At 41.0% G+C, this 25,602-nt stretch overlaps 2 protein-coding genes across 2 annotated transcripts; both read left to right on the plus strand.

Moving 5' to 3' along the window:
- Window positions 1-39: 39 nt before the first annotated feature.
- LOC146630702 (low-density lipoprotein receptor-like) lies at window positions 40-7,232 on the plus strand (the record flags this gene model as incomplete). Its single annotated transcript, XM_085356597.1, has 14 exons — window positions 40-403; window positions 915-1,283; window positions 1,473-1,595; window positions 1,718-1,834; window positions 2,008-2,130; window positions 2,250-2,378; window positions 2,490-2,661; window positions 2,805-3,032; window positions 3,148-3,266; window positions 3,372-3,511; window positions 5,734-5,875; window positions 5,964-6,101; window positions 6,692-6,814; window positions 6,952-7,232. Coding segments are annotated over 14 exons (2,421 nt in total), but the record flags the coding sequence as incomplete, so codon positions are not given.
- Window positions 7,233-13,452: 6,220 nt separating this feature from the next.
- Window positions 13,453-23,797, plus strand: LOC146630703 (low-density lipoprotein receptor-like). The gene is made up of 18 exons (XM_085354920.1): window positions 13,453-13,691; window positions 17,608-17,733; window positions 18,046-18,168; window positions 18,483-18,851; window positions 19,042-19,164; window positions 19,287-19,403; window positions 19,577-19,699; window positions 19,819-19,947; window positions 20,059-20,230; window positions 20,374-20,601; window positions 21,253-21,371; window positions 21,477-21,616; window positions 21,935-22,076; window positions 22,166-22,303; window positions 22,388-22,561; window positions 23,009-23,086; window positions 23,221-23,381; window positions 23,489-23,797. The coding sequence occupies exons 1-18, from the start codon at window positions 13,610-13,612 to the stop codon at window positions 23,525-23,527; spliced, it is 2,583 nt and encodes an 860-aa protein (XP_085211046.1). The 5' UTR covers window positions 13,453-13,609; the 3' UTR covers window positions 23,528-23,797.
- Window positions 23,798-25,602: the final 1,805 nt, after the last annotated feature.

Consider the following 25,602-nt stretch of genomic DNA (forward strand, 5'->3'; position numbering starts at 1 on the left):
TCCTTCCATTGCAATGACTCAAGGTGTTGTTATTGATATTGTGACGATCATGAGTTTCGTTGTGCCAATGGCCAGTGCATATCCAAGAGCTTTGTTTGCGACAGCAACGAAACCTGCTCAGATGGCTCAGATGAGGTTTCCTGTTCCAACACCACCTGTAGCCCTCACTCCTTCCAGTGCAACAACTCAGTGTGCGTGCCGGCGGTGTGGCGCTGCGATGGAGACATTGACTGCCCCGATGGGTCTGACGAGTGGCCCCAGAACTGTGAGGGAAGGGAACCAGAGAAGAAAACACACTGCCAAACTCATGAGTTCCAGTGTGTGAATGGGGGTTGTATCAAAGACAACTGGAAGTGTGATGGAATGTTTGACTGCCAGGATGGTTCAGATGAGACTAACTGCAGTGAGCTTTTTTACTTTTTATACAATTCCCACTGTATCTTTGAGCACCTTGTTACCTGCATTTTGAGACAAAAAACGATCATTTCTTCTTTTTAATCAGAGATCAGCATCAAGTCATTTAAACTTCTGGGAAATTGATCTGGTCAGTTAAGTAGCAGAGGGGCTGTTTTATCCGCTTCAGCTGCTTTGGTACTAATGAAAGCTACAACATGTTGGGAAATGGTTTAGCAGTTCATAACTATGTGAACCATTGTGTCGCAGAGAAATGGCACTGTGGTCGAAAAGCTGACTATAGCAGCAGTGCATTGCAATATAATTACCAGAAAGAAAGCTTAGTAACTGATGCGAAAAACTAGACTTGACTGGGATTGTGTGCTTTTTACCTGTAGATTACAGTAGGAAAAAATTTGTTAATATAAGTTAAAAAATGTATTTTAAAAGTTTTATTGTTGATGTGTTTTCCACCTTTATACCCATATTAACTCCTATTTCCCTCTCTTATCACATTACAGCGGCCGAGCCGTGTGGAGATCATGAGTTTCGTTGTGCCAATGGCCAGTGCATATCCAAGAGCTTTGTTTGTGACATCGACAACGACTGCTTAGATGGCTCAGATGAGGCTTCCTGTTCCAAAACCAACTGTAACCCTCACTTCTTCCAGTGTAACAGCTCAATGTGTGTGCCTGCGGTGTGGCGCTGCAATGGAGACATTAACTGCGACGATGGGTCTGACGAGTGGCCCCAGAACTGTGAAGGAAGGAAACCAGAGAAGACGTGCAGACCTCACGAGTTCCAGTGTGCGAATGGGGACTGTATCCCTGGCAACTGGAAGTGTGACGGAGGGTTCGACTGCCTCGATCATTCGGACGAGGCTAATTGCAGTGAGTTTTTAAAAATTTCTTATTGTTAAAGCCAACCTGCACATTACATTTTTAATGGAGACTGACAGTAAATATTTTCTGGAGGTACTGGTATTATGTTTCTTCTTATTCTAATCTCTATTCCATTACTCTCTCTCTCCATCTCTCTTTTTGTGTTTTCGTTCATTTACCTTCTTCCTTCTCTTCCAGCTCATTCCACTTGCCGCTCAGATGAGTTCCAGTGTAAGGACGGCACCTGCATTAACAAAAGCCTCCAATGTAATGGACGTGCTGACTGCGGGGACCTCACTGATGAGATTGAATGTGATACAGGTAAAAAGATTTCATTCAGTTTCACCCACAAACTGTAATCAAAAGCTTCTTTCTTGAAAAGAAAGAAAGTCCCACATGATTACATTGCGGTCTCATTCATACTCCCCTGGTCTCTTCCACAGTATGTGAAGGCCCAAACAAGTTCCAGTGTCGCAGTGGGGAGTGCATCGACACGGAGAAAGTGTGCAACAAGCAGAACGACTGCAAGGACGGGTCTGATGAACCAGCGAAAGAGTGTGGTAAGTGAAGTCATCTTGTACACATTCATGGCTGCCAGCCTGTAGGGAAATATGACTAGAATACCTGACTTGACCTACATAGCTTGTGGTTTGAATGAGTAAATTCCCGGTCAGCTAAGGATTTGGTTGTCGTGAATATTATTTGAAAGCTTTTTGCCTGTTTGTCTCTGCAGACAACAATGAGTGTCTGACCGGAAATGGCGGCTGCTCTCACTACTGCAACGATCTGAAGATTGGCTACAACTGCTCCTGCCCTGCTGGATACAGGCTGAAGGCGGACAACAAAACCTGTGAAGGTGAGCGGACGGAGACATTTAAAATTCTGCCTCTTAAGAACCAGACAGATCGTAAACATGTCATTTAACAATGTGCACAATAGAAACAAACAAATGAGCCAACTTCTTCAATTCTGCAGACATTGACGAATGTGCTGAGCCAGACACTTGCACTCAGATCTGCATCAACTTGCCAGGCAGCTACAAGTGTGATTGTGAAGAGGGCTATATGATTGACCCTGCGACCAAAACTTGCAAGGCTGAATCAGGTAATGTTAGAAAGAAAGCCCACTTAAACCCACTTAACGCTTGATCCTGTGACGCAACCTTCAGACAAGACAAGCAAGTTTAACCGAACTGTCCTCCTCTGCCTCCACCAGGCTCAGTGCCCACCTTGTACTTCACCATCAAACACGAGGTGAGGAAGCTGACAGTGGACCGCAGCGAGTACGTGCGTGTGATCCCACAGCTGAAGAACGCAGTGGCTCTCGACATGGATATGCCAAACAAGATGATCTTCTGGTCTGACCTGTCTCTGAAGAAAATCTACAGGTAAGAATCTTTATCTGTGTCCTTTCTTTTTTACATTTCTTTATGAGTTTCTTGCTTCATTTTGCATAGTATGGAGTGGCTCTCATTCAAGAACCATGATGAAGATGAAATTAATCTCTCCACTCTTGCCTTCCTCCAAACAGCTCTATGATAGATGTGGCTGGCAATTCCTCTCACCACAATGTGGTGGTTGAAAGTGGGATAGAGGCCCCAGAGGGCATTGCGGTGGACTGGATCCATGGCAACATCTACTGGACTGACAGAGTTTTGAAGACTATTTCTGTAGCAACAACGGATGGCGGTATGAGGAAGACCCTGATCGCAACGGACCTGGACAAGCCACGAGCCATCACAGTCGATCCAGTAAACAAGTAAGTGTTTAAACAGACATCACAGCGAGTACGTTTCCTTAGATTAGTGTCAGTTTGACATGAACTGGTGCGTTTTGTCTTTAGCCTCATGATTTCTTTACTGTGTCCTCTTTAGTTTGATGTACTGGACAGACTGGGGTGAAGAAGCTAAGATTGAGAAGAGTGGGCTGAACGGTGCAGATCGCACTACTTTAGTAAAAGACAACATTGTGTGGCCGAATGGCATCACCCTGGGTAAGCACAGCTTCCTGAATGCATTTTTAGCAGTGATTTTTATTTACTGTGTAATGAAAATATCGTAGTCAAAACTATTATTTGTGTGTTTCATTTTCTTACCAGACATGGTCAACCAACGTCTATACTGGGTGGACGCCAAGCTGCACTCTCTCTCCAGCATCGATGTGAATGGAGGGGCCCGACACAGTCTCATTATTAATGAGGAAAAACTCTTCCACCCACTCTCCCTGACAGTCTTTGAGGTTAGTGATGAAGGCAGTGTATTCCCAGATTAACTTTGACTCAGTGAAGGTCAAAGGGATTGTTGTTATTGTTAGGAAAAGGACAGGACCCAAAAATCTACCTGATTTATTAACAATACTAGTTGCTTTCTTAAACGGTTAAAACCAGCCAGTCCAAGTCTAACGAAGTTCATGGAGGGTTTTTATCTGAAATGGTTTAACATATAAAGCCAGAGCTTCAATTGTTGAGCACCGCACTAATTGTTAATAGAATACAATAGAATTGAATTCAGTTTTTTTGTCAAACGCAATAAAATTGCATTTGCATCCATCCATAAAGTGCTTTAGCAATAGATATATTACAAAATATATATTAGCAATAAGATATATAGATATGTTACAAAAATGGGTCTATTATAGGTATGTTACAATGTACACAGTATGAAGGTATGTTATGAACAGAGATGGGCTGTAACGCGTTACTTGTAACACGTTACTGTAATCCGATTACTTTTTTCAAGTAACGAGTAAAGTAAGGGATTACTATTGCAAAAACGGTAATTAGATTACCGTTACTTTCCCGTAGGAACGCTGCGTTACTGCGTTACTAAAACCGTGATTTTTTTGCGAGAATGTCTCACGACAGTGACGTAAGCGAGTGCGCTGTTAGTGACAACAGCTGTGTGCAGATCAACAGTGGATCATATATCGATTGTGGGAGAGAGTATGAGCGTGCAGCGTTTAAAGCGTGGAAGTACTGACCTTACTTTGAGTTTGATTCCATAAAAAGTGACAAAAACATTAGCGTCCGTTGTGCGTGGGAAGAAAACTTCTTTTTACAGCGAAAAAAAACCCTAAACTTCCAAGCAAGCACCGAGTGCGCCATGACGTAATGGGAAACTCACAGAGAAAGTTGCGGATTCTTCAACTGACCGCGGCACACCTGCACCAGGGTAAACCTCCGCCTATGCCACTCCTGCTTTACAGGTGAAAATAGAGCAACAGGACCGCTGAGTCTTTGACTTTATTTATTTTCTGCTGTGTTTTACTTGCATCTATTTGAAAGACTGAGTGTAAACACAAAAAATATTTTATTTTATGTGCTGGAATGTGCAGAAAATAGGTTTAAATGTTAAACTAATTTATTCAAGTCAGAGAATGTTGCATATGTTACGGGCCCCAGGAATGGTGCCACAATAACAAAGAAGAAATCCCTGCAAACACAGGTAAAGCCGTTTCTGCTAGCGGCCTGCGCAGCCTGACGCCGCTGTCTCACACTGATGCGAGTCGACCGCGCGGCAGTGCCCATAAGTGTTACAGGTACTGTTCTACTTCTTCACAAGTTAACATGGAGATAAAACATTGTTATGTACAAACAGTGGTAGTATTTCTTTACCAGGTACCAACCTGCAAACACAGGTAAAGTTCAGGAGCAATGAAGACAGTGCACTCGGTTTGCCTCTCAGATTGCATCTGACTCGTGGGCGGAAGTCCATCCCCCTAAAGCAACCGGGTTGCACCTGTCTTGGAATAATAGTTCCGCCTGGGGTGTTGCTCCATTTCTTTGTACCTTCTATACAGTTTATGTGACAAAATAATGCACTGGTTAGGTTGGTCATGTTGTCAAAGTCATTTTGGATATTAATAGCCACAGAAAATAACTGATAAACAAATTAAATAAATTAAATTAAATGATTAACACAAAAGTGGCCATGCATTTTGGGTGTGCCACACATATAATTCAATTTTTGCTTGATGCATAAAGTTTAAAGATTAAAACTAATAAAACAAGTTTTAAAAAGAGACTTTTCCATTTGATTACATTTTGTATGATGGATTATGCAGTAAAAGTAGAATTGGGCTGAAAGATCTATCGCTTTATCACCTCTTCAGGTTGTAAATCGTGTTTTTAAAGAGTAACTAAGTAACTAAGTAATTAATTACTTTTGAAAATAAGTAGTCAGTAAAGTAACGGGATTACTTTTTTGGGGAAGTAATCAGTAATTAGTTACTGATTACTTTTTTCAAGTAACTTGATCAACACTGGTTATGAATATGCTATAACTATAAGTATGTAGAGGCTGTAGTGAGTGTACAAGCTATGTACAGGATATAAATATGAAAACTATACAGAAATATGAAATATGAACTATGCAAGTTGTAGAACTATAATAATTGTATTGTAAAGAATGATTGTCTATAGTTAATCAGTTTAACTCAAGTTGTATTTCTTTCTAAAACAGGAGAAAGTATTTTGGACAGATATGAGGAAAGCTGCTGTGTTTAGTGCCAACCGCTTGACAGGAAGCGACATCACTGAGCTGGCAAAGGACCTGGGCCAGCTAAAAGACATCGTACTGCACCACAACCTCAAGCAGCCAGCCAGTAAGGAAACATTTGTACATTCGAGATATTAAAAAGAATCTGTGAAAATAGAATATTTTTTTCTTATGCCTTCCCTGTTTTATTTTAGGTGCAAACTGGTGCACGAATGGAGGTTGTGAGTTCCTGTGCCTACCTGCCCCTCAGAACGACCCACAGTCTCCCAGATACACCTGTGCCTGTCCTGATGGCATGGTCCTGAGACCTGACATGAAGAAATGCGTGGCAGGTAAACATCTGCACCTCTTGTTACTAAAAAAGATGGAATTAAAATCAAATCTTGAAATTCAGCCAGCTGCACCTCCCCTTAAAGATAAAACTGCTGCTCCACTCCCACCACAAGGTCCCACAAATCCTGCTGCACCCAGGCAGCCAGACCCGACCACCACAACTACAACCACCAACAAACACACAACTACCTCTGCTGTGCAGCCTAATCCTAAAGAACAGCTCTGGAGATATTATGATTCAGTTCATCCAACACAGCCATACTGCACCTCTGACTGACCAGGAGCTGAGTGATGCCCTGGTCCAGATCTGTGAGGAGATACCCGATGACATCAGTCGTTAATAGCATGTCCCGATGTTGTCAGGCACCATACAAGAAGTGGGGGCCATATTCATTGCTAAAGAGCAGACTTACTAAAGATGCGGTGTTAGATTAAATAAGTGTTTTTTATGTGTCACCTATCTGAATATTACTGATCATTGATTGTTATGTTCAGAAACACATTAGCAAAGCTTCTGCATGTGAGTTTTCAGTTGGCTAATCATCTTTTGTTCATGAATATTATTTAAAATATTTCTTTGTCTCTGCAGACAACAACAAGTGTTTGACCGGAAATGGCGGATGCTCTCACCACTGCAACGATCTAAAGATTGGATACAACTGCTCATGCCCTGCTGGATACAGGTTAAAAGCAGACAACAAAACCTGTGAAGGTGAGCTAACAGACACATTTCTGCACCCTAACAAGCAGGCCATGGGTCATAAACGTGATTTAAGAAAGTTTATTAGAAACTACTTTTTTTAAGAATCCAAAGATGCCAAGTTCTTTCTTCTATTTGTTTGTTTGCAGACATTGATGAATGCACTGAGCCGGACACTTGCATTCAGATTTGCATCAACCTGCCAGGCAGCTACAAGTGTGATTGTGAAGAGGGCTATGAGATTGAACCTGCCACCAAGACCTGTATAAAAAGTTATATATAAAAAGTTAATGCATTGGTATTGATGACCAATATTAATACTACATTTTACTATACTGCCACCAATTGTCTGTTTTGTCGTATCCACTTATGGATGCCAACAGGAGGACAAATGACCAAATCTTGGAATAAACATAACCATGTAACACTCACTGAGTTACAGAAAATGTTTGAAATGTCAAACATGGGTCTTAAGGTCAAATATTGCCATCATAAGTTTCACTATTAAAACATTAGCTTCCTTTAAATCAGTTACCTGTATTTTCTAATTCTTGGACAAACTGTAAATAATTCCTTATATAACCTGAAGTCTGTGCTTTACTCAGTATTGTTTCACACCTTTAAGGAAATAAACACTGAAGGCCAACTGAGCTGTGTTTTAACACAGTCTTAAGCTGCTGCCTGACCTTCCGTATATCCTCTGGATATGAACAGAGCTGATGTTTCACCTCTGCCTCACTTTGATGATGTTTTGTGACAACAGTCTCTGGACCTGCTGTGATTCCTGAGGTGTGTGTACATCACATGTTTCTGACTGTTTAGGTTGGAAAGCCAGCCAGCTGTGTACGCAGGGTGTTTCCAGACTTCTCAGAAGCTCTTATTTGTCTGAGGTTCGATGGAGCTGAGGCCCAGTCACTCTCCACTACTTTACAGAATAAAAACCTTGCTGCTGCGGCTTACCTGTTACACTTCCAGTATGAGCACTTACAACTGCTGATTGTAGAATTCAGGAATCACAAGGTTGTAATACATGAGTACTGTAACTTGTTCTTCTGCTGATGTGTGGTGACTTTGGGACTTCAGAACAGTTTCATTATTTCTGCACTTTTTCTGCTTTGGATTTTGGACACTGGCTCCTCTCTGTGGCTGTGTGGTGTTGGATATACTGCATAGAGTATTTTCAGATTATAATTTCAATGCACGGATGTACCGCTTGCAAAATCATTATAATTTATGGACACATAGCTAGTTACCTCTTCTACCACACATGTAGCGTAGTTTACATACACTCATCATGGGCATTAATGTCATGCTTGGACCCCTTTTGCTTCCAGAAATGCTTCAATTCTTTATGGCATAAAGTCAACAAGATGCTGGAAGCATTCCTCTGAGATCTTGCTCCATGCGGATATCACTGTTTGGGGTTTCTAACCTAAACCGTGGCAGTGTCACACCGTTGATGCAGATTTGTCAGCTGCCCATCCATCCTGCAAATCTACCATGTCACCACATCCCACTGGTGCCTCATTGGATGATCTGGTAGCTGTGGAGACCATTTGAGTACTGTTAATGTAATAGAGGATTAACGGGTGATAAGTTTAAAACAGAAGGGAAACGCTTCTGACGGGAAGAGCAGTGGAGCAGCCAAGGGAAGTAGTAAATATAAACTCAAGTTGTTAAAACTATAATTTATTTACAAAAATAAAGCACTAAAATACTCTGGCCAGGCAGAAAAATGAAGTTAAAAACATTAAAAGCAGTTAAAACAATACAGCTAAAATGCACTAGCCTCAGCCATGAAGATCAAGTCCCATAAGAGTCCAAACGTGTCATGGTCCTGGGCCATGTGGGCCCAGTATTCTTAGTTTCTTGTATTTTTGTATTTCGTTCCTTATTTAGGTCATGTTTCCTGAGTTGTCCTGTTATGTTGTTCCTTATTTGACTTCCCCTTGTGACTTTTATCCCCTGTGTGCCCCTCTATGTATCTGTGAGCCCTCATCTCCCCTCCTTGTGTTTCATTCCATGTTTCCCCAGCCCACTATGCCCGTGCTCTCTCTCTCCTCCTGTTTGCACCTCTGTGTACTTCCTGTTTTACTTTGACAGTCTCCCGTCAGTGTTGTTTACTCCTGCCATGTCTTGTTATGTTTATCTGTGTCAGCTGTGTTCCCATGTGTGGCCACTTCCCCTGATCATCCCTCTTGTGTATTTAGTCTCTGTGTTTCATGTAGTCTGTGTCGCGTCGTCTGTGTTCTCACCCCCATGTTTTCACGATCAGTCTTTTGTGATCATCTTTGTCTCAGAGTTCTCTTAGTTTGTCACAGTATTAGTTTTCCCCGTTTAGTTATAGTTTAGCCACGCTATCCCTGCTGTGTTTGTATTCCTGGTCTTCAGTCATATTAAAGGCTCGCTTTCTGTTAAACTCACTCCCGTCTACTCACTTGTGTACGCTCCTGGGTCCATTACACACACCACCGCACGGCCTGCCTCTGCAGACCGTGACAAAACGGCGCAGAAACCAACAGGATCGTTGTCGTCCTGTCTGACTCTTCGTTCTGGTGTGCCAGGTTAATGATCAGGAGGGCATCTCCCCGGAACAAATCACATAACAAAACAAAAACATGCAAAAACCCAACAAAATAAAACACTACATGTTAAAAATAAATAAAAATCAAAGAATAAAACAAAACACTACATGCAAGGAAATAAAAATACTAAGTTAAACTTTGTCCATTCCACCCTGTGACATGAACTCATTGTCATGTTCAGGAAACCAGTTTGAAATGATCTAAACTGACACTCAGTTGATACTAAGGGGCCGATAATATGGTGAGACATAGATTAGGCATACTTTTAGATTAAAGGCATTTTTTCATTTGAGCTTTTAAACGGCTTTGTTTTTATTTTAGTGTGAGACTGTGTGAAGTTTAGATTATGCTGGGCAAAGAACTTTAAAGAATTATTTTCAGTATAAACAACTACTCAGCATTATTGGCACATTTATCAGAACTGAAAAGTTAGTTGCTGATGATGTTACTCCATTAGATTGTATTCCTAACAGCTGGAGGCCAACAAGAAGAAATCCCAATAAGTGAGTTTTGGAAGTATTTATAAGTTTTAGTCTTCTAAGTAAGAAACATCTCAGGGGAAACTATTTATTTCTTCCCTCCATGAAACACGTGGGAAGGTGTAATTATCCAATTTCACCACTAGGAGGAAGTCTCATACAAATAGAAGAAATATTTTAGGCTTGACCCAGTGAACTCACACTCATGCTCTTTAGATCTGGCTGTGATTTTAAGCCCATACACCCAAAGAGCTTTCTTCAGTGAGTTAAAAAAAAATAATATCCCAGAAGTACAAAATCAGGAGTCCTTCAGTTCATTTATACCTTTAATCCTCTTATTAATAATACCATGGTCAAAGCATCCAAGAGAATCTAAAAGTAGATGTTGTAACAGTCTCACTCCAAGTATGGTGATACCAGCAAATCAAAACAGAAACTCTTCTTGCAGATGACAAACGGCACTGCTATTCCCCTAAAATGTTTGCTCCTGAATGTACAGTATGCCTAAGGAGATGTACACATCGCAGACTCCAGAAGGTCCACATTGTTGATTCATAAGGATGAGAGGAGGAAGGGGACAAACTAGTTTTCCTTATTTCTAGAAACCCTTGGACTGCCCCTGCAGCAACTTAAAAGCAGCTGTTAACATCTGCGGAGGGAGGAGGGGCAGCAGCAGCAGTAGCAGTGGAAAAGTAATTCACACTAATTTTGGGCTTCTTTGCCACGACAAAGCAGTGAACATACACGTCACACAAACAGCACACATATCTGGTAACATGGACATATGTGTGTAATTTTATTTATTTACTTTTCCTTGTATAATTTTAAATTATAATAAGAGCTTTTTGTCAGAAGAAGCTTGAAGTCCAAGTCCATGAAGAGTTCCCTTTAATGGCTTCACAATAACTTTTATACTTCTGCGTTTCTGTCAGCAATAAAATAATTTATTGCTCTAAAGGAAGTTCCACTGTGTTCACAGGCAGCACAGAGAAGTGCTGATTTTAAGTAGAAAAACGATTTGGCTGACAATGTTATATGATTTCAGAACCACAAATGTTCAGAGACAGACCTGAATTAGGGGAAGACTGTGAGTTGCAAAAATTTCACGCAACACTGAGATAAAGACACACCCGTGCTCTTGGAAAAAGTTGTGTAAGTGTGTGAGCGTGTGTGTCTGTACTCTTCCGATTTCTGATTTGTTAGTTGTATTTTAACTGGAACCTGTTAGACATTAGCTGCTTTGTCATCATATCTGGCCTTCGGGCATCAGAGTGTGCACACGAATTACGTATGCATGTGCACACTTATCAGCTTTGTTGGCCCTGAGACACTCGTAATTTTCACAACTCAAGGCATTTAATGATGTGGTGTGTTTCTGACTGAGTCCAGTTCTCTCTTTAGTAGAAGAGCGTCAATAAGAATTCAAGGCTGCCTGAATTCACAGAGCAGGGAAGATTTATAGGAACTAGTCTACTATTTATTCCATCTCTGGTATCTTCAACTATTAATATGTTTGCTAATGGAGGGAAGCAAAATATCAATTCAGGGTACGAATCAGTGATTGGCAATCAGGGTGTGAACACAGAATACCAACACTGTAGATAGGGAGACTTGGAGACACAGTAGTCATCAGGATAAGATGGAGAATGTTGGCAATAATTCAGAAAGCTGCTGATTAATTAGGACTGAGTGATGCTGGATAACATTCCCACTCTTATGTCAAAGAACAAGATCATGTTAATGGCAACAAGCAACGAGAAACAGCATATGGTTTATTTGCACCCATGCTCCCCCCAGTCATGGTACCACTGTATGTTCCAAATCTACAACAACTGTATATAATGATAATATGTATATGCTAGAAAAAAATGTTTTCACTGACATTGTTCTGAAATAAAATAAAATAATGGCTTACTTCCATTTAGCAGTTTGAGGTCCAGGTGGCCCAGTGTCACACTAGAGTGGAACAGGTCCAACCTGTTAACAGCAGTGGTGATACTGTGTTTGTATTAGGGGACAAAATGGGGTTTGTAAGTCATTATTAAGGAGCCTTTCTAATGACTCACAGGCCTCTACGGAAGTAAGTAGAGTTGATGTTTGACTAAAGGTACCGGCCATGATGTAGGCACTATTTAAAGTGTACACATGGTTTAAGAGCTGCACCTCTGTGTGTGTTAGCAGTGTGTGTGGGGATGCCGGGAACCAGAATATGTAATCCAGCTGCTTTTTTTACATTCCAGGAATGCCTCCCACAGATTATTCCCTGCCCCTACAAGGAGCCAAGCCCAGCTCCTCCTCCCTCTTTCTTACTCTGGGAGCACTCACACACAGCACTTTAAAAACACTAAAACATTTTATCTGCCTGATTTGACTTCTACATATGTATCATGTCCATGTATTCTGAAGCAAAACTCTCTCTTCGTCATTGGCACTGATCTCAAACCTATTAAAAATGTGATTTTCCCCAAAACATGCCAGGAAAACCTTGGAATCACTTTTCTGTATAACCAGACACTCAATTTTTAGGAGTTACATCAAGCAGCATTATGGGGAGGGATGAGCAGACGGTGATGTGGCAGACCACTTTTCTTGGCTGTAGAGTTTTTTCCAGGGAAGAAGGCATCTCGCCCCCAGAGTACCTGACCGATTCCAGTAAATTGCAGCTTTTTCTGCAGCAAACAAAGTGCTTCACTTATAAAGCCGATATTTTGCTTTGCAAATGATCTGCCTGCGCTTGAAGATCGAACAGTGACTGTTGACACAAATAACCTTTGCATAGACCTGGTTAATACAGTAAGCTAAAGTATGGCAGTTTGTCAGCGTTAAAGCATCCCGACAATTCAAGGCATTATGATCAGGAGAGCGGTCAGGCTGCAGCGAAACTGATGGAGTACAAAGATATGTATCGTACATATCTGCGCTGCATTCGGCCCATTAATATGAATTATTTATCATCATTATTTTGCTTTTTCAGTCATTTTTGTGTTAGAATCATTCATGAATTGTCTGGTTAATTTTTAATATGGAATTTAGGTTGAATAAAAGGGTGGTGGTGGAGGGGGCTGAAAGTTGTACAACAACCACACTCTAAATGTGTGTGGCTCTCATCACTGTGTCTTTCTTGCTACTATTTAACTCCACATGTTGTAGCACACTCTCACACTTGCTCTTTTTGTTGTTTTCATTTACCAAAGTGTTATCATCACAGTCAGTCTGGCTGTAGTGAGACTGCATGTGATATATTTTGTGGCTTTTTTGTAAAAGGTGCTATCAATGTGTTACAGATAGATACTTTATTGTGCAGTCAGAGTTTCCTCTTCCTTTCAGACATATTATACGTTCTAAAACACACACACACACACACACACACACACACACACACACACACACACACACACACACACACACAGGAGGAAGCTATGCTTTTTCATGGTGGAGTGATGGAACCAGCAGGCTCCACCCCCAAGCAATGCTCAAGGCCAAATTCAAACATCACACCACTGGTTTGGCACCGCCCTCGTGCCAGCCTCATAGAAAGTGGTGAGATGTGACACGGGCTCCTTAATATATTTTGCTCACACTCGACATTCACGGACCAGCACTGGGTGACTCTCCTCTGTGATTCTGTCTCCTCCGGATTCTTTTTACGCACAGATACAACCGCGAACTCTTCCTTCTTTTTTCACATCTGTGCGCGCAGCTGACTTCTATTTTGTAGCTGACAATATAAGAAGAAACGGGACATGTTTGGGATTTGGAAGGGACTCGCCGGGCTGTCCGCTTGCTGGTGTCTGTTGATGCTTATTCATTGTTTGCCTCAAACAGGTAAGGAAATAGATTTCACGGTAACTGCATTTCCTTTCTCGTGTTTTTTTCTTTTCTTTTCTTTTTTCTTTTCTTTTTTTTAATGAAAGGTGTAATAACCTGATTCTTTGTATCGGTACATAAAGATATACAAGTCAATAATTTTGACGATAATTCCACAACGTGGTTTACGATTTCTGCATATATGAATGAATGTACGCACGGCGTTTTGATTGGTTCGTTTCGCTGTAAAATGAAACAGAACATCCAACCATGCTCGACTTGCCGGCCGGCTTTGAGTTTCGGGTGGGCGTGGCCCAAAAAGGCCGTTGTCAACGAATGGAGCTGGGAGGGGTGGAGGGTGCGGCTGAAAGGCGAGGCTTCCTCCTTCAAGCGGGATGCAGGAAATTGGATGCAAGAAAGTCTGCATTTTTACTGTAGCTGCGCACATTTGTTGAAAAGTATCCGAGGAAATAGCTTCGAAGTACTTTTACTGACTGCATAAAGAATGAGTTAATGTACATGTTAATGGACAGTTTGGACACTCAGAGGTTTCCAGGCCTCACAGAAGACAGGATGTAGCCTACGTTTTCCACTGTGACGCAAAATGGGGGAAACTGAGCCAGAAGAGACGCAGAAACCTTTGAATACAAATATGAACTAAAGAGAATTAACTGAACAAAGCAGATAATAAAAAGGCGGATATATCCCATAACTGGCTTAAATTGAATATTTAACACGAGGAAACATTAACATTCATTAAAAAGGGAATGAAACATTCATTTAATGAAGATTCAGTATTTAAAACGTGTTTAATTGTTCCCTCATATCATTAGCATTCAGGCTTTTGTGCCATGTTAAGTCTCGGGCTGATCCTTACATCGTACCATTGTCGTCCTCAAACATGGTCACTGAATGAGTGAACTCCCTCGGAGGAATCAATGTTCTGCAGCACAATTTTGCCCCCTGCTTCATTAACCCTCCCTAAAATCTGTACTCTCCAACAAGAGCTTTTCAGATTTCCGCTTCCATTCATCATATTTGCTAGTGTATGTATAGCTGTGCATGTCTGTGTGTGTGTGTAATAAAAGCCTTCGTTTTCCTACATGGGAGAAGAAACCTTTACAATGCAGTGACTCACAAATAGAGACACTTTATAGTCTTGCCTATTTATCATTTAGAAATACCTCCAGCTTTAGAGTATAGGAATCATTCACGCATTAACATAGTCTTTTCATAGGCTTAAAATACTAAAATTATTTGAAGGTTACAAAGTAAAGCATTGCAAGTTTTGCTCTTCTGCAGATGGCCACCTCACTATCAAGTCTTGCACTTGTTCAAAGCATGTTTCAATCTAACGTCATTCGAGCACATTACTGTCTTCATTTATCAGGCAATGACTCCACTGGACTCAATAAAGTGCAGCTACATGACCGGACTAATCATCATAAATCCAGACCTAATGCACAAGTGAGTGCTGCCGGTCCTCGTGATGGATATCCATCCTGGTTATTAATTAACTGCTGGGTATATGATTGAATAAATAAAACCTTCTCTTTATGAAGGCTTCTGGTGTGTGTATATTGCAGACACGTACCACAGAAAGACAGCAATGCATTGTTAGAGAACAAAGTCTCATGTAGTCACAAGGGATGATTGTTGTCACTCAGCATTGTGACTGATTCTGTAAAGCCAGTTTCTGCTGTCAGACAAGCTTCAGCTTTACTACATTTTGAACTGAACCATAGCGGCCGGGCATGTGTTTAAGGTAGTGCCTGAATAGCCTTGTATGGTAGTGTTGTATGTGTGAGGTCTGGTGGCTTTGAAGGTTTATACTGTGGGTATAAATAGAAACTGGAGGGTGCACTTTCTCTTGCAGAAACAAAGTACGCTCTACCTGAGCTGTCTGACATCCTGTTCAAACTAGTAAACATACTGGCAGTTTGTGGTCTTAGGTTTTAAGGCTCTAGCTGACTAGATAGACTAGAGGTAGTTTTTGATGCAGTAGTGATACTTCTGAACTTAGTTTTCAGATTATAAACTGACTAAAAGTGATAAAGATCAGTTTCTATTTAAACTGCAGTGTTCACAAATTTGCTTTATGACATGTTATGAACAAAGTGGCAAACGAGGCCACGAACCGTTGGGGAATTTTTGAACATTGAGGTCTAAAAATGTCAAACACAAAACGGAGAGAACTTACCAGTATATCACTGTCATCAGCCAGGTGCAAACTTTAATTTTGTCTCTGAGAAAGACTTACGGTAAAGAGTTCATGGAAACCTCATTTTACTTAGCAGTCTTAATGAGAGACTAAAGAGACTTGTGGGAAACATTAGCAGTGGAAAATGAAAACATAGGCTTGGGAAGTTTATATTTTCCACCCATGGGGACGAGGTTGAAAGTTTAAAGATCGGGAAGAAGCAGCTTTTAACCTGCTTTGGTTCCTCCTTTTTTTTCAGTGGATTCAATTTAAATGGCTGCTTCATAAAGGGGAAATGAGTGCGAGTTCTTTAAAGTTTGCTGTAGATGTAAAATGAGCACTGAATAACGTGCTCTATGTGCGTTAGTTCTTTAGTATGTTTTGGAAAGTCTGTTCCTGGAACCTCTGCTGGCTGTTTGCCAGGCTTCATCCTACGTTTGTGTCAGAAGTGGACATGCAGAGCGTTTTTTTCCCCCCTTTAAGGGAAACTGAGACTCAACTAAATGTTGCTAAAATAGCAAGACAAGAAATACAGTACATTTCTCAATTCAGTGTTACTTTTCACAGTGCCAGAAAAGCAGGGAGGCAACCCTTGGCCACATATCAAGTGTTGAGAAAGCATCCTCTCTTTGTGCTATAACCATCCGCACCAACTTATCGTAATCAGTCAGACCTGTTCTGTTTCTTTTGTAACGCGTCATCACTCATTTACACTTCTGGGATGACAGAATTTCTTCTGTTTAGAGCCTCCGCCTCCATCTGCGGGTCACTGTGGTGATGCTGTTATGAGGAATGCCACTTTGGGACCAATCAGCAACTGGTGGTGTGATGGTTCAACTCCTCCCATGCTATTGTCTTAAAGGGATAGCCTGACAATAAGCTAAGCCTCCAGGTCACAGGAGGGACAGGCACTCAGGAGGGGATGGAGGATGACACATATTTGGGGCAGTGTCCGGCTTTTTTTAATGGCTATTTCACTGAGGTGACCGCCGCGACCTGTGAGCCTGAAAGAAACCATGGTCAGTTTAAGGTTGCAAAGCTTTAAACTTTTAAACACAGTAGTGAAACGTTTGTCTCCTACATGAAACGATGCTTTGCCATGGTCCATCTGTACACATCTGATGTGGCACACGTTTAAGCCACATAAACCAGGGTATTTACCCAGATAAACAACTCTTTGCTGAAGAGAGAAACGAGACTGAATACATTTTCTGTTTTTGTCTATATCTTTTGACTAAGTTTGTAAAAACTGGGCCTTGCATGTGAATGACTTCGGGGGAATAATTCTTTGTCCAAATACTTTATATTGAAGTCACTTTGATTAGTTCTAACATGAGACACAGTGTCAATAACTTAATTTGTTAATTTCCTGAGTGAAGCAATAAGAAAAACCTGTTTTTTCTCTCCCTTTTTTACAGCATCACTTATCCGTACTTCACTGTCTTTGACTCTGAGTAACACATTAACAAATTTCCTTTGTTAGCACATTTGGATTTGTTTTCTTTTTTACACCGTTGTTTGTCTGAACTTCAGTGGCCTTCAGTTGTAATTTTTTCCCTCCGTGTGTATTTTTCAGTCATTCAACAGCACAGTAATAACATTTTTTAGGGCCAATAAGCTGTGAGCTAATTGATGAGTGCTGATAAGAAGATCTGGTGATATTGAATGTAAACCAGGGTGGCAGTTTGTCCTCACGTCACACTGAACTCCAGTTGTGATTTTTGTCTTTCACAGATGCAGCCTACATATGCAACGCCAATCAGTTTAAGTGCGGAAATGGGAGGTGCATCACCCGCAGGTGGATTTGTGATGGAACTGATGATTGTGGTGATGGAAGTGATGAGCTGCCCGCTAGCTGCGGTATGTTATCACATATCAGCTACACCTTACACTTGGGATTCTTGAGGTTTTTTTATGCTTGACTGACCAATTTCCTGATAATTTTTTAATATTTAGAAAATATTTAAAAAAAACAGAAAGTTCACTAACTTATAATTCAAATTAAAAAAAAGTTTTGGATCAAACTGTCACCACAGGGAATCAGAAACACATTAACAAAGTCACTGCAGCTTCTACAAGTAAATGATTGTTAAGCTTTACGACATAATAGCAAAAAGCTGTGTCTCTCTGTGGTCACGTGAAATGAGTCACGCTTCATGTTTCTCTCCTCAGGAGTCAAAATCTGTCGGGATTCGCAGTTCAACTGTGGCGATCCCACGAGCCAGTGCATACCAAAAGACTGGCAATGTGACGGCAAAGCCGACTGTACTAACGGCGCTGATGAGAAAAACTGCAGTAAGTTTTCTACCAGAGCCGAGTTTTTCTACACCTCAAAGTTCATGCTAAAGCATCCACAAACAAGACACGACTAACTGAAAGTGTTTTTGGCAAGAATGAATTTTGTTCAATGTATAATAATAATATCTCAAAAGGGATTTGAAGAACAGACTTAAAGTCAAGTAATCTTTAAAAAAAAAGCTAATACTAGTAGTGTATTTATAATCCTGAAGTCTAGTTAATACATATAAATAAATATGTAATAAGTGTTGTTATTGATATCATAATTGATCGATTTCTAACTCCTATCCTCCTCTCATGTTTCACCACAGCGGCCAAGCAGTGTGACGACCGTGAGTTTCGTTGTGCCAATGGCCAGTGCATATCCAAGAGCTTTGTTTGCGACAGCGACAACGACTGCTCAGATGGCTCAGATGAGGCGTCCTGTCCCAAACCCACCTGTAACTCTCGCTCCTTCCAATGCAACAACTCAATGTGTGTGCCTGCGATATGGCGCTGCGATGGAGACAGAGACTGCTCCGATGGGTCTGACGAGTGGCCCCAGAACTGTGAAGGAAGGAAGCCAGAGAAGACGTGCAGACCTCACGAGTTCCAGTGTGCGAATGGGGACTGTATCCCTGGCAACTGGAAGTGTGACGGAGGGTTCGACTGCCAGGATCGTTCGGACGAGGCTAATTGCAGTGAGTTTTTAAAAATTTCTTTATTGTTAAAGCCAACCTGCACATTACATTTTTAATGGAGACTGACAGTAAATATTTTCTGGAGGTACTGGTATTATGTTTCTTCTTATTCTAATCTCTATTCCATTACTCTCTCTCTCCATCTCTCTTTTTGTGTTTTCGTTCATTTACCTTCTTCCTTCTCTTCCAGCTCATTCCACTTGCCGCTCAGATGAGTTCCAGTGTAAGGACGGCACCTGCATTAACAAAAGCCTCCAATGTAATGGACGTGCTGACTGCGGGGACCTCACTGATGAGATTGAATGTGATACAGGTAAAAAGATTTCATTCAGTTTCACCCACAAACTGTAATCAAAAGCTTCTTTCTTGAAAAGAAAGAAAGTCCCACATGATTACATTGCGGTCTCATTCATACTCCCCTGGTCTCTTCCACAGTATGTGAAGGCCCAAACAAGTTCCAGTGTCGCAGTGGGGAGTGCATCGACACGGAGAAAGTGTGCAACAAGCAGAACGACTGCAAGGACGGGTCTGATGAACCAGCGAAAGAGTGTGGTAAGTGAAGTCATCTTGTACACATTCATGGCTGCCAGCCTGTAGGGAAATATGACTAGAATACCTGACTTGACCTACATAGCTTGTGGTTTGAATGAGTAAATTCCCGGTCAGCTAAGGATTTGGTTGTCGTGAATATTATTTGAAAGCTTTTTGCCTGTTTGTCTCTGCAGACAACAATGAGTGTCTGACCGGAAATGGCGGCTGCTCTCACTACTGCAACGATCTGAAGATTGGCTACAACTGCTCCTGCCCTGCTGGATACAGGCTGAAGGCGGACAACAAAACCTGTGAAGGTGAGCGGACGGAGACATTTAAAATTCTGCCTCTTAAGAACCAGACAGATCGTAAACATGTCATTTAACAATGTGCACAATAGAAACAAACAAATGAGCCAACTTCTTCAATTCTGCAGACATTGACGAATGTGCTGAGCCAGACACTTGCACTCAGATCTGCATCAACTTGCCAGGCAGCTACAAGTGTGATTGTGAAGAGGGCTATATGATTGACCCTGCGACCAAAACTTGCAAGGCTGAATCAGGTAATGTTAGAAAGAAAGCCCACTTAAACCCACTTAACGCTTGATCCTGTGACGCAACCTTCAGACAAGACAAGCAAGTTTAACCGAACTGTCCTCCTCTGCCTCCACCAGGCTCAGTGCCCACCTTGTACTTCACCATCAAACACGAGGTGAGGAAGCTGACAGTGGACCGCAGCGAGTACGTGCGTGTGATCCCACAGCTGAAGAACGCAGTGGCTCTCGACATGGATATGCCAAACAAGATGATCTTCTGGTCTGACCTGTCTCTGAAGAAAATCTACAGGTAAGAATCTTTATCTGTGTCCTTTCTTTTTTACATTTCTTTATGAGTTTCTTGCTTCATTTTGCATAGTATGGAGTGGCTCTCATTCAAGAACCATGATGAAGATGAAATTAATCTCTCCACTCTTGCCTTCCTCCAAACAGCTCTATGATAGATGTGGCTGGCAATTCCTCTCACCACAATGTGGTGGTTGAAAGTGGGATAGAGGCCCCAGAGGGCATTGCGGTGGACTGGATCCATGGCAACATCTACTGGACTGACAGTGTTTTGAAGACTATTTCTGTAGCAACAACGGATGGCGGTATGAGGAAGACCCTGATCGCAACGGACCTGGACAAGCCACGAGCCATCACAGTCGATCCAGTAAACAAGTAAGTGTTTAAACAGACATCACAGCGAGTACGTTTCCTTAGATTAATGTCACTAGATCCACTGAACATATAACACCTGTTCTTAAACAGCTCCATTGGCTTCCAATTTACCTCGGTGTCAATTTCAAGATCCTGCTTCTCACTTTCAAAGCGCTTCATAACCTTGCTCCTCCATATCTATCCGATCTTCTCCATACATACTCACCCCTCCGTACACTCCGCTCTTCTTCAGCTTCCCTTCTGTCAGTTCCACCTGCTCGCCTGACTACCATTAGACTCAGAGCCTTTAGTTGTTCTGCCCCGAGACTTTGGAATGCACTTCCACTTGCTCTCCGGACCACACACTGTCTCACCACTTTTCAATCACGTCTCAAGACTCATCTATTTAGAATTGCATACACCTGATCTGTCTGAGTCCATTTTTACCTTGCCCAGTTTTTATATTTGCCTTTATACTTTTATGACTGTTTATGTCTAAATTTTATTTTACCATATTTAATATATATTTTTTGCTGCTATTGCTCATGTGTTTTTGTAAGGTGACCTTGAGGGTCTGAAAGGCGCCTATAAATAAAATGTATTATTATAGTTTGACATGAACTGGTGCGTTTTGTCTTTAGCCTCATGATTTCTTTACTGTGTCCTCTTTAGTTTGATGTACTGGACAGACTGGGGTGAAGAAGCTAAGATTGAGAAGAGTGGGCTGAACGGTGCAGATCGCACTACTTTAGTAAAAGACAACATTGTGTGGCCGAATGGCATCACCCTGGGTAAGCACAGCTTCCTGAATGCATTTTTAGCAGTGATTTTTATTTACTGTGTAATGAAAATATCGTAGTCAAAACTATTATTTGTGTGTTTCATTTTCTTACCAGACATGGTCAACCAACGTCTATACTGGGTGGACTCCAAGCTGCACTCTCTCTCCAGCATCGATGTGAATGGAGGGGCCCGACACAGTCTCATTATTAATGAGGAAAAACTCTCCCACCCACTCTCCCTGACAGTCTTTGAGGTTAGTGATGAAGGCAGTGTATTCCCAGATTAACTATGACTCAGTAAGGTCAAAGGGATTGTTGTTATTTGATTAAACTGCCACTAAGGATGAATCCTTTTGGTAATGATTGCAGGACGGGAACCACAAATCTGCCTGACTTATTGGCAACACTAGTTGTTTTCTTAAATTGCTAAAACCAGCCAGTCCAAGTCTAACAAAGTTCACGGAGGGTTTTTATCTGAAATGGTTTAACATACAAAGCCAGAGCTTCAATTGTTGAGCACCGCACTAATTCTTAATCGGTTTAACTCAAGTTGTATTTCTTTCTAAAAACAGGAGAAAGTATTTTGGACAGACATGAACAACGCTGCTGTGTTTAGTGCCAACCGCTTGACAGGAAGCGACATCACTGAGCTGGCAAACGACCTGGGCCAGCCAGAAGACATCATACTGCACCACAACCTGAAGCAGCCAGCCAGTAAGGAAACATTTGTACATTAGAGATATTAAAAAATAATCTGTGAAATTAGAATCTTTTTTTCTAATGCCTTCCCTGTTTTATTTTAGGTTCGAACTGGTGCACGAATGGAGGTTGTGAGTTCCTGTGCCTACCTGCCCCTCAGAACGACCCACAGTCTCCCAGATACACCTGTGCCTGTCCTGATGGCATGGTCCTGGGACCTGACATGAAGAAATGCGTGGCAGGTAAACGTCCGCTCCTCTTGTTACTAAAAAAGATAGAATTTGACATCAAATCCTGAAATTAAACCCTTTATTTTTATTTTGCAGAAAGCACAGCTGCGCCTCCCAAAACTGCTGCTCCGCTCCCACCAAAAGGGCCCACAGATCCTGCTACACCCAGGCAGCCAGACCCGACCACAACTACAACCACCAAGAAACCCACAACTACCTCTGCTGTGCAGCCTAATCAGAAAACAGAGAAGCCTGCCGTCACTGCTCAAGGTACAGAAACTTTCTTTACATTTTTAGACACTCAGATTATTGTTCTCATCCTATTTATGATTTTTTTTTTAAATTGTGGCCAAAAACACTGATGCTGCTTTTGGTATCATATTGTATGTATGTATTTTTCTAACTTTTGCCAAAATAGAATTTATTATTTTGACATTTACTGTATACTGGCACTGTTACAACTGTTACAACAACAGAAAGCTAACTACTTACTTACTGCCTGGTTGAAATGACCAGTAGTAGTTTTATTGAATGATATTTATTTATTGGGTGATATGATGTTGAGTTATATCTTTATGGGTAATTTTATGGCTAACTTCCTAGACTCACTCCACTGGGTGTGACGCTAAGCTAACTGTCTTCTGGCTCATGTCAAATAAGATGTTATCGTTTTTTAAGAGACTGTATGAAGAAAACATTTATTTTCTGCTTTTGCAGGTGACAGACAAGCAGCCGTGCAGCCTGAAGAAGCCCCACCTTCCCACCCTGTTGCTCTCTACGTTGTGTTGCCACTGAGTAAGTCCTACTTTTTAGCTCTTCACAGCTCTCTGTGAAACAAAACATGATATCTTAAACCTGCTCACTTACTCAAGGATACTTAATCTGCTCTCTTTTTCATTGAATGGCATTGTAACTCTTCTCTTCTGCAGTGATTTTGGCTCTTCTGGTATTTGGAGCAATGTACCTCTGGAGACACTGGCATAGGAAGAACACCAACACCATTCACTTTGACAACCCCGTGTACCAGAAAACCACCGAGGATGAGTTACACATCTGCAGGAATGGCTCTGACGGCTACGTGTATCCTGAGGTATCTTAACCTAAAACCATTTTAGAAATATTGTTTCTAAAAAAAAAAAAGATTAATTAATCAGTTTGAAAGCTTTGCTCATACGATGTTGCTCCTTTTTTTTCCAGCGGCAAATGCTGAGCATGGATGACACGGATATGGCTTGACCTGCCAATGAAGAAAAAACTCGTTTTATTTGAAGTGCTGGAAACAAGAACCGCTGCTTAACAACATCATTCCCTTTCTCCGTTGACCTCATTGTGTGGCTTATGTCTCTGACCTCAGCACTGTGCCGTCCAAGCCTGCAAAAGGGTTGAAAGAAAAGGAAACAATCTTTGAAACTTAGGAAAATAGGGCATAAAGCAGTCCGACCACTAAATTATTACTAAATGAAGGACTATTGGATAGTTTCAGTAGATGATGTTCTTAGTCCTGGAGCCGTGATTCTTTTGATGCTATCTATGTTTTTTATGCCTAAAAAACATAGATAAAAAAAAGATACAGATTGTTACAACACCTTTAGGTGCCGATTTACGAGCTTAACTTGAAAAGCCTAAACCATGTTGTCTTAACACTCCCGTAAGCCTTCCAGTCACACTCTTTTAGGTTAGTGAAGTTTATGGATGCACATACAGTAAATGCCTTAGTAATCGCACTCCACTGATAGTCTTCACAGCATCATATATAGCCTTCTGTTATCCTGCATACAGAGTTTGACAGTCAGTCATTTATATTGCCGTCATCTCTAATGTTTTCTGTTTGAATCCATAAGATATGAGTGTGGTGGATTACATATGGTTTACACTGTAAATCACCAAAGCTGCTACGTTTTCTGAAGTTAACCAAAATGAAGAAAATGCTTGAAAATCCTTTTTTCTTCTTTTTTTTCTGTTTCTTGCTATGAAGATAATTAAGGTAAAAGTGATTGTAGATGATTTCTTACACAGCTCTATGAACTGTTTCTGTATATATTTTCTGTAAATATATCTTGGTGTCGTCTTTTTACGTTTGTAAATTTTAATCGAGAAACACTGTAAATAGGTAATAGATTATTTTATTTATTTATGGAAATATGAGAGCTACGGTTTTTGATTGTTGTCTGCTGGCTGTGAATGTGGTACTTACTACATGTTAAGTGAGGTGTTTTAATAGAGGTGGGCTAACCTCTACGTCGTGCAGCTGTTATTTAAGTTATGTCAGTCAAACCTTTGCGTACGCTGCTCAGTTTCCCGGACAAGTCACCACACCTGAGAACTCTTATTAGCATTTTAAGGTTTACACAGCAGCACTGAAGAAACTTATTATTCCTTACTCCTTTGCTTTTTCAATACAGCCGTGAATCAGATAACTTATTTTTCTTTTTCTTTTACTGTGATGTTTTGTTTTGATTGTGGGATTGAGGCACATACAGCACGACTGTACACAAAGCATAATGTTCTCATTCAACTCAGAATGTATGTATATCTTCTTCTCTTTGTTAAATGCACATATCTTTTTTTTTTTCCTTTTCGGTTGTGTTGGTATTTTTTTAATAAAATACAAAAAAGGAAATATTTCTAATGTCTCCCTTGGCTCATTTTTAAAAAAGAGATAGCATGTATGAATGTGGTGCTGAAGTACTCTAGTCTCAGGAAATGCAGTGCAATAAACTCCATAAACTTCTCACAGGTGAAAAAATAGTGTAACCATTACATTGAGAGCCTCTGTAGTGTAATGGTTTACACATTTCAAGGGAAATATCCCTGGTTCAATTCTGGGATGACGACATCTGCATTGGTCAAGTAATAAAGTTGTTGCTGTAGCTTCAACCAACCTCTTCTGCTCTTCTCCACAAACTTAGCAATAGGTGAAGTTGTGCCAGAAATTTCCATTGTGTTTCAATCTCAGGAGGAGACACAAGTCCCTCGGGGGTTGCATCAGAAACAGTATCCATCTGTGAATAAGAAGAAGCTGACAGTAGGTTTGTAAGTACTACACAGCCCTAGTGTGATGATTAAAATTATATCATACACAACATACCTCATAACACAAGCACCTTCAACCCTGGGGACACTTGTACTTAGACCAAAGAACAACCTGAGCTATTTTTGAAGGTTTCTGAGTGAGGTGTATTAATTAAAGAGGATCCACAATGGACGTATTCACTAATACCATTTTTATAAGGTTGTAATTTGAAGAAAAACCCCTGATGATGAACATAGGGAGACTTATAATAGTCGGGAAAAAAAATCTTTCATCCTCG

The sequence above is a fragment of the Diplotaxodon limnothrissa genome, linkage group LG6 (assembly GCF_057381915.1).
Source record: "Diplotaxodon limnothrissa isolate DT_005_m linkage group LG6, D_limnothrissa_male_GT1.1, whole genome shotgun sequence".
Classification (NCBI taxonomy): Eukaryota; Metazoa; Chordata; class Actinopteri; order Cichliformes; family Cichlidae; genus Diplotaxodon; species Diplotaxodon limnothrissa.

Bases quoted from the DNA above. Each gene is read 5' to 3' on its own strand.
- LOC146630703 (XM_085354920.1), top strand. From the start codon at position 13,610: ATGTTTGGGATTTGGAAGGGACTCGCCGGGCTGTCCGCTTGCTGGTGT. The intron at 19,165-19,286 runs GTAAAAAGATTT...TCTCTTCCACAG, and splicing joins TGAGATTGAATGTGATACAG to TATGTGAAGGCCCAAACAAG. The intron at 20,602-21,252 runs GTAAGTGTTTAA...TGTCCTCTTTAG, and splicing joins ACAGTCGATCCAGTAAACAA to TTTGATGTACTGGACAGACT.